The 14,409-nt window shown below is 34.8% G+C and overlaps 1 protein-coding gene across 2 annotated transcripts in view; it reads right to left on the reverse strand.

The window, feature by feature from the left end:
- baiap2l1b (BAR/IMD domain containing adaptor protein 2 like 1b) overlaps positions 1-14,409 on the reverse strand; it is a 258,771-nt gene that overhangs the window by 199,034 nt on the left and 45,328 nt on the right. For both annotated transcript variants that reach the window (XR_008836312.1, XM_056454387.1), the window contains exons 4-6: positions 8,513-8,574; positions 6,196-6,267; positions 1,711-1,845 (exon numbers count right to left, since the gene is read on the reverse strand). Coding sequence is in view for 1 of the 2 variants with exons in the window: in XM_056454387.1 (XP_056310362.1) it covers positions 1,711-1,845; positions 6,196-6,267; positions 8,513-8,574 (269 nt within the window). In the remaining variant the exon portion in view is untranslated. The remainder of the gene's footprint in view (positions 1-1,710; positions 1,846-6,195; positions 6,268-8,512; positions 8,575-14,409) is intronic.

The following is a 14,409-nucleotide window of genomic DNA, read 5'->3' on the forward strand; positions in this document are numbered from 1 at the left end:
TGATCTGTTTAGAAACTTTGCTATGTGAATGCGAACCGCACCATGAACAAAACTGTAACAATCTGTTTCGTAACAAAACAATCGATCTACAGGTGTGAAACACCCTGAAATGCGTTACTTAGTGTGTGTTTTGTTCTATGCTTTAGATGACAAATCCACTAGAGGGCGCCATTTAGATTGTCGCGATTAGAAAATATGTCACTTGGGGTGTGTTTTGTTGTGCGTTTCAGATGACAAATCCACTAGAGGGCGCTGTCTACATTTTGCAAATCTAAAATACATTACTTAAGGCATGTTTTGCTGTATGTTTCAGTTGAACAATCCACTACAAGGTACTGTCTACATTGTTTTTGCGAATATATGATAGTGAAATATGAAATACTGAAATATGTTAGTCAGGGTACTTCAGGGTGACAAATCCACTAGAGGGCAGTGTTTACATTTTTGCGATTCTGAAATACATGGCTTAGGTTGCGTTTTGTTGCGGTTTTAGATGACAAATCCATTACTGATATATTACTTGTATATTTTATATGTCTATGCTATGTTTCTGTGAACATCATTAGTGTGAAAAGGAGCAAACGGTGTTGTCGTCGTACTGCGTTTAAGTACATTTTCAGGGAAATGTAAGCTGAAGCACATACTTCTGTGCTGAAACTGTGTTTATAGAGTTGTTTGTGCTGTTGGAGGTTTGGCTCTCATTCATGACTCCTGAACACAAGTCTGATAACATCTGACAGATAAATATTCAGCTATGGGGCAGGGTGTGTGTTGGCTATAAATAAAATAGATCTATAAAGTGGGCTGTTCCTGTGCTCCAAAGTGAATTATAGAGATTATACGATGACTGATATGAGGTAATATGCTATTGAACACAGAGGAACACACTGTCTATAAATGACTAACTAGCTGAATACTTCAGGACGACATGCCTTTATGTAAATATTGCTTCACTGAAGATTTTACATGCAACTAGTCTGAACATTCGAGCAGTGAGTGGTTTCTCATCTCTCTCTCTCTCTCTCTCTCTCTCTCTGTCTGTCTGTCTGTCTGTCTGTCTGTCTGTCTGTCTGTCTGTCTGTCTGTCTGTCTGTCTGTCTGTCTGTCTGTCTGTCTGTCTGTCTGTCTGTCTATCTATCTGTCTATCTATCTATCTGTCTATCTATCTATCTATCAGTCTATCTATCAGTCTATCTATCAGTCTATCTATCAGTCTATCTATCAGTCTATCTATCAGTCTATCTATCTATCTATCTATCTATCTATCTATCTATCTATCTATCTATCTTAATATTTAACAACAACAACATAATAATTACTCATATTTTGATTTTATACACATTTTAGCCACAATTTATATAAATGTCATATTATTAGAATTTTAATTAGTATTATTAATACATTAGAATATTTGAGAAACTCCAACAAATCATTATTTCCATTCATAGAATTAACATCATTTAATTAACATCACAATTTTGTCAGGTGTTTTTAATATAATCAATAAAGCCCTCAAAATCAATATAGACCCTGAACCTTTGCTAGCCCTCGCTGAATGATCCCTTAGACCTGATTTGACAGTCCGTGACAGCAAGGTTGCTGCCTTTACCACAGTTTTAGCCAGACGTGCTGGACTTCTAAACTGTGCAGGGCTCCAGAAACTGGATTTGACACCTGTGTAGTGCGTATCTACAGTTCAAACACACATACCTCATTCTCTTTGCTCTCGTATTTAGACGCGTTCTTCCCTTGGCTTTTCCTCCGGAGCTTCCTCAGGTCTGACTGTGATCTCTCCAGCGAGTCCTGCTTCATCTTGTGCTCTGACTGATATCTCTTAAACGTGGCCTGCACACAGACAGATCTAGTCAAACTTAAGGCCTTCTCAAGACCATTATGAGTACAATTTCAGACTATAGCAGGGCTGATGGAGAAAACGTTTAATTTAGACTTAAAAAATAACTAATTATTACATTAATAAACATTAATAAATGTAACTTTTATTAAAGGTTTTATTGAGATGTATTGTTGGTGATGGAACTGCGGTTGCTGTTGAGTTGCTGATTGGAAAATTAAGACCAGTTTAAAATGATTTAAGGATACAACACAATATTTTAGTTAATTTAAGACTTTACACACACACACACGCAAAAACACACACATGCAAAAACACACACGCACACAAACAAACACACATGGGCACACACACACGTGCAAAAACACACACGGACACGCACACATGCATGCAAAAACACACACGCACACAAACATGCACACACAAACAAACACACATACGCATGCAAATACACACACACAAACAAACACATGCACACACAGGCAAAAACACATGCACACAAACATTCACACACAACAAACACATGTACACACACACGCAAAAACACACACGCACACCAACAAGCACACATGTACACACACACACGCACGCAAACATGCACACATGTACACACACACACACAACAAACACATGTACACACACACACAAAAACACACACGCACACCAACAAGCACACATGCACACACACACACGCACGCAAACATGCACACACGTACACACACACACACACACACACACACACACACACACACACACTCATGCAAAAACACACACGCAAGCAAACATGCACACACACACACACAAAAACACAGACGCACACAAACATGCACACACAAACAAACACACACACACACACACACACACACACACACACACACACACAAACACACACATACAAAAACACACACGCACGCAAACATGCACACACAAACAAACACACATGTACACACACACGCAACAACACACACGCACAAAAACATGCACACACAAACAAACACACATGTACACACACACACATGCAAAAACACACACGCACACAAACATGCACACAAACAAACACACATGTACACACACACACACACACACGCAAAAACACACACACACGTAAACATGCACACACAAACAAACACACACACACGCAAAAAAACACACGCACACAAACATGCACACACATGTACACACACACACACACACACACACACGCACACGCAAAAACACACACGCACACAAACATGCACACACATGTACACACACACACACACACACACGCACACAAACATGCACACAAACAAACACACACACACGCGCAAAAACACACACGCACACAAACACACATGTATGCACACACACACATGCAAAAACACACACGCACACAAACACACATGTACGCACACACACACACACACGCACACAAACACACATGTACGCACACACACACACACGCACACAAACACACATGTATGCACACACACACACATGCAAAAACACACACGCAAGCAAATACCCATACAGAAACACGCATGCATGCAAACAAGCACGCATAGAAACATGTGTACACACACACACACACACATATGCAAACACACGCATGCATATAAACACACATAAAAACACGCACGCACGCAATAACGCGTACACCCGCAAACATGCACGGATGCAAACACAAGCACGCTTGCAAACATGCACGCGAACACACTTACAAAAACATGCAGGTATGCAAACACACATACACACTCACACGCACGCAAGCAAGCTAACATGCATACAAAAACTATGATTATTACAAATATAAATGTATAACACTAGAACTATTACTATTATTACTATTATTCTTATTATCAGGACTGTTATTACAGGTCACAGCATGTGCACATGATCATACACTGAGAACAAAGAAATCATTTGACTAACAAAACCCATTTGAATACGATGACTGCAGGCATTATCCAAAATAATCCCGCTCTTCCTGTAAGCAGTAATGTTTTCCAGCGAGTAGCGCTGTAGCGTGACAGAACACTACACAGTACATCTCTCTCAGGTTATTTAGCATTGCACAGAGAGCAAAGTGAGTCAAAGTGCAGAGAGGAAAGACACCTAAAAGCAAACAGTGAGGTTAGAAAACTATTCACATATTCATTATCAGCAGGATCGTCTTGCCTTTGACCTCCAATGGCGCTTAAATAACATGAGTCGGAGAAAAAGCAAAAGCAAAGAAGAAGAAAACTTAAATCTGCCCTTCTAGCTGCAACCCAGTCCTGGGAAACACCCATACACACTCATAAACTACGGCCAATTTAGTTGATCAGTTCCCCTATAGCGCATGTGTTTGGACTGTGGGGGAAACCGGAGCATCCGGAGGAAACTCACACCAACATGGGGAGAACATGCAAACTCCACACAGAAACAGCAACTAAACCAGCTGGGGCTCGAATTAGCAACCTTCCTGCTCTGAGGTGACAGTGCTAACCACTGAGCCACCGTTTTATTCATTTAGTCAGCATTAAGTAGGTTGCATTAACTTTCTTTTTTCTTTTTAAACACAAAATGAATACTGCTTTTTACTACTATAGTTTTTAATTTAGTCTACATTTAGTAGTTTTTTAGATTAAGTTTTAAAGACACTTTAAAATTATAAGTGGTCATGTTATTTGTGAATCTAAAATATGTTACTTAGGGAGTGTTTTGTTGTATGTTTCAGATGACAAATCCACTAGAGGGCGCTGTCTGTATATTTGCTCATCTGAAATGTGATACTCAGGGTACATTATTATATTTGTTTTGCTGCACATAAAATATAAATACTGCTCTGATTAAAAACAACAACATAACAGGAAAAAAGTTTGGAAGAAAGGAATGCTTTTTCAATTTATAATATATAAATATTTTTATTTATCTTTTATTTATCTGTACAGCCTTTCATTACCTGTACAGCCTTTCACTACTATTTTTAATTTAGTCTGCATTAATTAGGTTTGGCTAATTATTTCATTAATATGTGATCATGGTAACTGGCATATTTTTGCAGCACATAGTAAAACAAAAGAGTTGGGAAGTGAATCAAAAGTTGAACAGTTTGCAACTTAAGGATAATTATAATACAACAATAATACATATAAATAATAATATTGACAATACAAAATGCTTAATAACAATAATACAATTAGAAAATAATAATACATATAAATAATACATATAAATAATAATAATTATATATATTTATATATATATATATATATATATATATATATATATATATATATATATATATATATATATATATATATATATATATATATATATAATAAAAATAATAATAATAATAAAAAAAATAATAATAATAACACATAAATAATAATAATAATAATACTAATACAATACATATAAATAATAATAAAACAAATAAATAAAAAATATATAATAATGCTAATAATAATAATAATAATAATAATAATAATAATAATAATACTACAATAATACTTATAAATAATAATAAAACAAATAAAAAATATAATAATAATAATACATATAAATAATGATAAAACAAATCAATAAAAATATAATAATAATAATAATAATAACACAATAATACATATAAATAATAATAAAACAAATAAATAAATAAATAAATAAATAATAATATTAATAATAAATAATAATATTAATAATAATAATAATATTAGTAATAATAAATAAATAATAATAATAATATTAGTAATAATAATAATAATAATAATAACACATAAATAATAATAATAATAATATTACAATAATACATATAAATAATAATAAAACACACACACACACAAAAAATAATAATGATAATACAATAATACATATAAATAATAATAAAACAAATAAATTAAAAATATATATATAATAATAATAATAATAATAATAATGATAATACAATACATATAATAATAATAATAATAATAATCATAATTATAATACAATCATACATATAATAATAATAACAACAACAACAACAACACATATAAATAATAATTATAATAATACATTTTATTAAATAATAAATGAATAATATAAATGATAGATTTTAGATCTACACTTTACAGTTAACCCTTAACTACTCCTGCTCATTTAAAGGGATGGTTCACCAAAAAAATGAAAACGACCCCATGATTTACCCATCTTCGGTATACATATTTATATAAAACTTTCTTCTTTAAGACGAACACAGTCGGAGAAGTTTTTAATTTGATCCCAGCTCATATCAAAGCACATAAAACCAAGCAATAAACCAACCAATCAAAATAACCCATACACCAGCAGTGGTTTAATCACGTCTTATAAAGCAGATCAGTGTGCTTTTATCAGCTCACCGTCATGTACTTCACATCCATGTCTGTTTTCCTCTCCAACTCGGCGATAACCTCTCGATGAAACCGTCTGAACTGTAGAGACAGAGAGAGACAATTAACAAAAGCATACAGTACAAACTACACCATATATACACACAGCTAAAGTCAGAATTATTCACCCACAAGTGAATTTTTCCCAAATATTTCCCAAACGACGTTTAACATGGCAAGGAATTTTTCCACAGTATTTCCTATCAGATTTTTTCTTCTGCAGAAATCTAATTTGTTTTATTTCGGCTAGATTATAAAGCAGTTTTTAATTGTTTAAAGGGCACCTATGGTAAAAAAATCTACTTTTCAAGCTGTTTGGACAGACATATGTGCATGTATGGTGTATAGAGCGTCATATTAGGGTGATATAAACACACCCAGTGCTTTTTTTTCAATTTAACAACATAAAAAACGGTGGACCAATTGGAGCGGTTTTCAGATCGACCGCAACTTTACGTAGGAGAGCGGTCCCCCCGCCCACCAATACTGATTGACAGGCGCGTCATCATATCCTCAGTTTGTTGATTCACGTCCGCCATTTTCAGCGTGAGTCGAAGCGATATCACTAAAGGAACACGATAGCTCTGTTTTTAGATGCAAGGCTCATTGGGCTCAACACAAGATCAATATTCTCCACATTATCGCTCTAATCGGAATTATTGGTTGTATCTTTAGGTAGGTTTGCAAACATGTGTACTTCTCATTGAGTCTACCTTATACTTCAGCCGTTTGCATTTCTCGCGATCTCAGAAGCTCCCTGTGATCTTAACTAGGTGCTGCTGTAGCTGACGCTGTGCCATGCGTTTTAGAATTCTAAACATCGGTTTCTATCAGGGTACACACAACGGGGCGACGATTCGGGACACTACATGTTTCTGCCGCGCTACAGAGAGTGTCTGGTGTGCCGTGTCGTGGCTTTGATCGGCGCATCCGGTGCCTCAGTCAAAGTTAATTCAGTGTGCGTGGTTATTAGTTTCTGTTTACAAGCTCGGCTCTTGAAACTAGCACACAGTTGGCTGTAAAACTGTACAAAGACACAAATGATTTTGTACTCTCTGCTTGGTCTGTGTCAGAGTCGTACATGTACGACTGAATGCGGATCCTCTCACTCCTGCTGCTTCTCTCAGTCTGCCCAAACACAGAGCGGGTGAGCTCATGGCCCCGCCCCCTTGTTACGTTGGGCAGAAACTAATTTACATGTGAAGCAACACACCCCTAAATCAGCGAGCTGTGGACACGCCCCCATCATGACACTGTTTAACACATTATAATAAAAAAATCTGAATTGTGTTTTAAACTGAACCTGAACTGACACACTCAGAACAACCAAAATATTAATATTAAATCATAAAAAAGAGGTCAACTATGTGCTCTTTAAAGCTACTTTAAGCTGAATCTGTTAAACATAATTTTGGAAATATTTATAAAAAAACAGGAGGGTGAATAATTTAGACTTTAACTGATAATCGTTTTGAATAATCATGATTATAAATTATGACCAAAATAATCGCGATGATGACTTTCCCATAATCGAGCAGTGTATCGTCATTATTCACAGTAGACTATTCAGCATGACTGAGCTGAACTGGTTTGTGAATCTCTGAAGCACGAGACTAACCGTGTGAATGTGCTCTGACAGCTTCAGTGATTATAATGGGACGGCTGCGCTCTCAAATGATTATTGTATTTTGCTGCTTTGTGTGTCACATTTGGAGTTTGATTTGTTTTGCACGCTTCAAATCCCGCATCTGTTGCCATTTTCACCCAAGATAAACTTTAATTTAATTCCCTGCTTCAGAGTTGGAGCGTCTCATCCAGCTTATATTAACAGCTGGAAGAGATTAATAACTCTAACAACTCAATTAAATTAATAACTCAACCTTCGCAACTTAATTTCGTATCTTTTCATTAGTCTGTGTCAGTTGATTATCAGCTGATATTAGGAGAAACTGTTGTACTGTGAGGAGGAAACGAGTGCTGTTTTTGATGCCCAGGTTGCCGTCAGCAGGTACAGTGTGTCATCATCAGGTGCAGGGCTCAGGTGCACACAGACATGTTCAAACCTGCTCCCGGTACAAAAAACACAAAAGGAAAACTACAGTCGAACATGTGGTGGGTGTGTCCGCTGTACTCCTGCTGTTTACACGGACAGAACTGCAGGAACACGTCCATAAAGCTGATAGGAAATGAAATGTTTGATATGAGATTAAACTGCGCTGTTTGTTTGGGTGCGTTCGCTCAGACGGCAGCCATGTTTGCGCAAGAAATAAATAAATAAAACACTCACATTTTCCTCCAGCTCCACGTTGACTTTCCGATGGACGTCGGAGATCTCCATCAGCACGACCCCTGAAGAAGAGAGGCAAATATGGAGTCAGATCAATCTATAAAATAATACTGTTCAATTTTCTCTTTATTTAAAAGAAAAGCCCTTCAGACATAACATCTCATTTTCAAGAGTCCCATAAAGACATGACGAAAGACAAACACAAAACAAAAATTACAAGAACAATTACAAGAAGCTTTTCCAAACCTCATCAAGCCTTACCATTACAATCAAAAACAATCCTAAATAATCACTGATCAATTAACAGCAAATTAGCTCAGGAGAGAACCAGATAATATACACACAGAGTTATCACATAACTATCTATCTATCTATCTATAGATCCATCCATCCATCCATCTATAGATCCATCCATCCATCTATCTATCCATCTATCTATATATTGATCTGTAGATATATCCATCCATCCATCCATCCATAGATCCACATATAGATCTATCCATCCATCTATCTATCTATCCATCCATCTATCTATAGATCCACCTATAGATCTATCCATCCATCCATCCATCTATCTATCTATCCATCCATCTATAGATCCACCTATAGATCTATCCATCCATCTATCTATCTATCCATCCATCCATCCATCCATCCATCCATCCATCCATCCATCCATCCATCCATCCATCCATCCATCCATCCATCCATCCATCCATCCATCCATCATCTATCTATCTATCTATCTATCTATCTATCTATCTATCTATCTATCTATCTATCTATCTATCTATCCATCCATCCATCCATCCATCCATCCATCCATCCATCCATCCATCCATCCATCCATCCATCCATCCATCCATCCATCCATCCATCCATCCATCCATCCATCCATCCATCCACCTGTAGATCTATCCATCCATCCATCCATCTATCTATATATCGATCTGTAGATCTATCCATCCATCCATCTATCTCTTGAGATGCAGTCAGGAGACGGGCCACAGTTGTAGAAAGTCAACCATCACTGCAGCCTTGCACCAGTCAGGGCTTAATGGCAGTGGCCAGACACATGAAGGCCTGCATGCAGTCTGCTAAAAACCACCTGAAGGACTCCAAGATGGTGAGAAATAAGATTTCTCTGCTCTGATGAGACCAAGATAGAACCTTTTGGCCTTAATTCTAAGCGTTATGTGTTGAGAAAACCATGCACTGCTTATCACCTGTCCAATACAGTCCCAACAGCGAAGCATGATGGTGGCAGCATCATGCTGTGGGCTGTTTTTCAGCTGCAGGCACAGGACGACTGGTTGCAATCAACGGATAGATGAACGCAGCCAAGTACAGGGATATCCTGAACGACGTGCTTAGGACGTCAGACTGGGCCGAAGGTTTAAATTCCAACAAGACAATGACCCTAAGCACAAAGTTAAAATAACGAAGGAGTGGCTGTTCTTAATTGGCCAAGCCAGAGCCCTGACTTAAACCCAATTGAGCATTTCTGAAAAAACCCTAAAAATTGCTGCCTGCCAACGTTTAGCATCCAACCTGACAGAACTGAAGATGAACTGCAAGGAAAAAATCCGTTCCCAGTACTGGGTTGCAGCTGGAAGAGCATACGCTGCGTAAAACGCATGTCGGAATAGTTGTAAGTTCATTCCACTCGGGTATGATAAATAAGGGACTAAGCCGAAGGAAAATGAATGAACGAATTAAATTCTAAAAATAATTTATGAATAAACATATCTAATTCATAAATACAAAAGAATTTATGAATTCAAAACTATTTATTAATACACAAACCCAATTCATTTGGGCAAATTTATACTTTTTACTTCACAAATTGTGTTTAGCATTTATGAATTGTGTTTTTGAACAATTCAACTGGCGTTTGTAAATGTGACTTGTCCTGTGCATGTATGAACTTGATCTCGTAAGTGTGTTATTTTTGAGACTGATCCGAGTCCACAGCTAAAAACACTTCTCGCCAGCCTCTCGCACCCATTAACACGTCCATTGTTTTTAATATAATAATGTGCAGAATATTCCCCTGGCTAATAAACCCCCTGCGGCCTTGTTTTCCCGGACTGTAATTAAAGCACGCTGGCTCCGAGATTTCTCTCAGCATGCTCCTACCCGCTGTAATCAAATGGGGATTAAAAATGCAAAAAAGCAACGGCAGAAATCAGAGCACTTTATATAATGGATCTGCCCACAACACACACTTATCCACACTTACTTTACAGGCCGGACTGGATTTGACGGCTGGACGGAGAGACTTTAATGTGAGCTAATTCTCTCTGACATCTGTGAGAATCTGCCCTGGGGAATTTTTTGTTTCTTCTTCAAATATTTCCCAAATGATGTTGAACAGATTCAGGAATTTCTCACAGTATTTCCTCTAGTATTTGTTCTTCTGGAGAAAGTCTGATTTGTTTTATTTCAGCTAGAATAAAAGCAGTTTTTAATTGTTTTAAACTCATTTTAAGGTCAATATTATTCGCCCCCTTCAGCAATATTAGTGTTGGATTGTCTCCAGAACAAACCACTGTTATACAATGACTTGTCTAATTACCCTAACTTTACCCTAATTACCCTAGTGAAGCCTTTAAATGTCACTTTAAGCTGAATACTAGTGTCTTGAAGAATATCTAGTCTAATATTATGTACTGTCATCATGACAAAGAGAAAAGAAATCAGTTATTAGAGATGAGTTATTAAAACTATTATGATTAAAAATTTTTACAGGAGGGCGAATAATTCAGAAACAAAACAAAATATTATTAATAATTCTGACTTCAACTCTACCTGTAACATTGCAGTCTTTACAATGATCCATCTTCACAAACAATTAAAAGTATTGTGGATTATGATGTGCATAAAGTGAAGGTTTTCGATTCATCGTAGTCTGATAAGCTAATAAATGCGTTCATGTTAAAGTTGACATGTAGTTTGATTGAATATGATTGATTGAATATGTTAAAAGGAAAACTACACCTTTATTTTATTTTTTAAAGGCTCATTTTACAAGTCTACTAAAGTGAAACGGTTGACTTGAACCATTTCTGAATACGTTCAGCCGATTTCTTGTTCTGTCACTTTTAGCCTAGCATAATGAATTGAACCGTGTTTGATTATTAGCATTTTGCTAAAAAAAAAAATTAAGAGTTTTGATCATTTTCTTATTTAAAGCTCGAGTCGTCTGTAGTTACATCATGAAATAAACCTGATGGTAAATGAAAAAGTACTATTTTGTGTGCCAATATTTCTAGGAACTATACTCTCATTCTGGCAGAGTAAAAAAAATCCCCATTTAAATAGTTTTCTGACATTTACACAGTAAGTCTGTGGCGTGGGTAAGTAAAAAATATATATCTAGAAATGGTATGCATGCATGTATGTATGTATGTATGTATGTATGTATGTAATTCATACATATTGGTATAAAATTAACCAATTTATAAGTCATTTTTTTATGTTATCGGCCATGGAAAAATCATGATGAATATTTTGTTCAAACAAACATTTTTATGGGTTCTAGTATAAAAACATGAAAGAAATATCGGATGTCTGTATCAAATTGGCCAATTTATTAGTAAATGTTTATGTTATCGGCCACGGAGAAAACATAAACATTTTTTATAGTTTCTAGAAGAAAAAAAACATGAAAGAAATATCGGATATCGGTATCGAATTGACCAATTTATTAATACATTTAGAATTCTTTGAAAAATGTTATCAGCCAAGGAAAATCATGATAATTATTTTGATCACACAAGCATTATTTATCGTTTCTAGAAATGAAAAAACTTAAAAGAAATATCGGATATCGGTATCGAATTGGCCAATTTATTAGTTTTGTTTTAAATGTTACTGGCCATGGAAAAATCACAATGAATATTGTGTGTGCACAAGCATTTTTTATAGTTTCCAGTAAAAAAACATGAAAGAAATATCGGATGTCTGTATCAAATTGGCCAATTTATTAATAAATGTTTATGTTATCGGCCATGGAGAAACATTAACATTTTGTTCACATTAACATTTTTTTTATAGTTTCTAGAAGAAAAAACATTAAAGAAATATCGGATATCGGTATCAAATTGGCCAATTTATTAATAAATGTTTATGTTATCGACCATGGAGAAAACATTAACATTTTGTTCACATAAACATTTTTTTATAGTTTCTAGAAGAAAAAAACATGAAAGAAATATCGGATATCGGTATCGAATTGACCAATTTATTAGATTTGTTTTAAACGTTTTCGGCCATGGAAAAGTCACAATGAATATTGTGTGTGCACAAGCATTTTTTATAGTTTCCAGTAAAAAAAAAAAAAAAACATGAAAAAAACATTGGATATCGGTATCAAATTGGCCAATTTATTAATACATTTATAATTCTTTGAAAAATGTTATCGGCCAAGAAAATCATGATTAATATTTTGATCACATAAGCATTTTTTATTGTTTCCAGTAAAAAAACATGAAAAAAATATTGCATATCAGTATCGAATTGACCAATTTATTAATAAATTTATAATTTTTTGAAAAATGTTATCAGCCATGAAAAATCATGTTGAACATTTTGTTCAAACAAACATTTTTATGGTTTCTAGTATAAAAACATGAAAGAAATATCGGATGTCTGTATCAAATTGGCCAATTTATTAGTAAATGTTTGTTATCGGCCATGGAAAAACATGAAGATTTTGTTCACATAAACATTTTTTTATAGTTTCTAGAAGAAAAAAACATGAAAGAAATATCGGATATCGGTATCGAATTTTCCAATTTATTCGTTTTGTTTTAAACGTTTTCGGCCATGGAAAAGTCACAATGAATATTGTGTGTGCACAAGCATTTTTTATAGTTTCCATAAAAAATTAAAAAAAACATGAAAGAAATATCGGATATCGGTATCGAATTGGCCAATTTATTCGTTTTGTTTTAAACGTTTTCGGCCATGGAAAAGTCACAATGAATATTGTGTACACAAGCATTTTTTATAGTTTCCAGTAAAAAAAGATGAAAAAAATATTGGGTATCGGTATCAGGTTGGCCAATTTATTAATAAATGTATAATTTTTTTTAAAAATGTTATCGGCCAAGAAAAATCATGATGAATATTTTGTTCAAACAAACATTTTTATGGGTTCTAGTATAAAAAAATAAAAGAAATATCGGATATCTGTATCAAATTGGCCAATTTATTAGTTTTGTTTTAAATGTTTTCGGCCATGGAAAAGTCACAATGAATATTGTGTGTGCACAAGCATTTTTTATAGTTTCCTGTAAAAAAAAAAAACATGAAAAAAAATATCGGATATCGGTATCGAATTGGCCAATTTATTAATAAATGTATAATTCTTTAAAAAATGTTATCGGCCATGGAAAATGATGATGAATATTTTGTTCACACAAGCATTTTTGTGTTTTCTAGTAAACGAACAAAAAAAAAAACAACAACAACAACAACAACAACAAAAAACAGGTACTTTTTATTTTACTTGTAAAATTTTTGTATAAACTGCAATCAACCATGGAAAGTTATGATGAATATGTTGTTCTCATAACCATTTTTATTGGTTGCGGTAAAATTATATATATTTGGGTTTGGAATCAGCCAATTTGCTGGTAAAAGAAAAGAAAAATCTAAATCTGTCATGGAAAAATACCACAAAACAAGCAGACCATTAACCATCCACGCTGAAATCAGCAATCACAGACAGAACGTCCAGCTGCAGTCAGTGTAGAATCAACATGTGGAGATAAACTGTGAGAACAGTACAGTGTGAAGGTTTGGCCATGTGAATGAGTCGAGGGCCAGAAACCCAAATCATGGAGTCACATGAGAGCAGCGAGTGTGATCTCTGCTGACCCACTTTACCT

Source organism: Danio aesculapii, chromosome 3 (genome assembly GCF_903798145.1).
Source record: "Danio aesculapii chromosome 3, fDanAes4.1, whole genome shotgun sequence".
Classification (NCBI taxonomy): domain Eukaryota; kingdom Metazoa; phylum Chordata; class Actinopteri; order Cypriniformes; family Danionidae; genus Danio; species Danio aesculapii.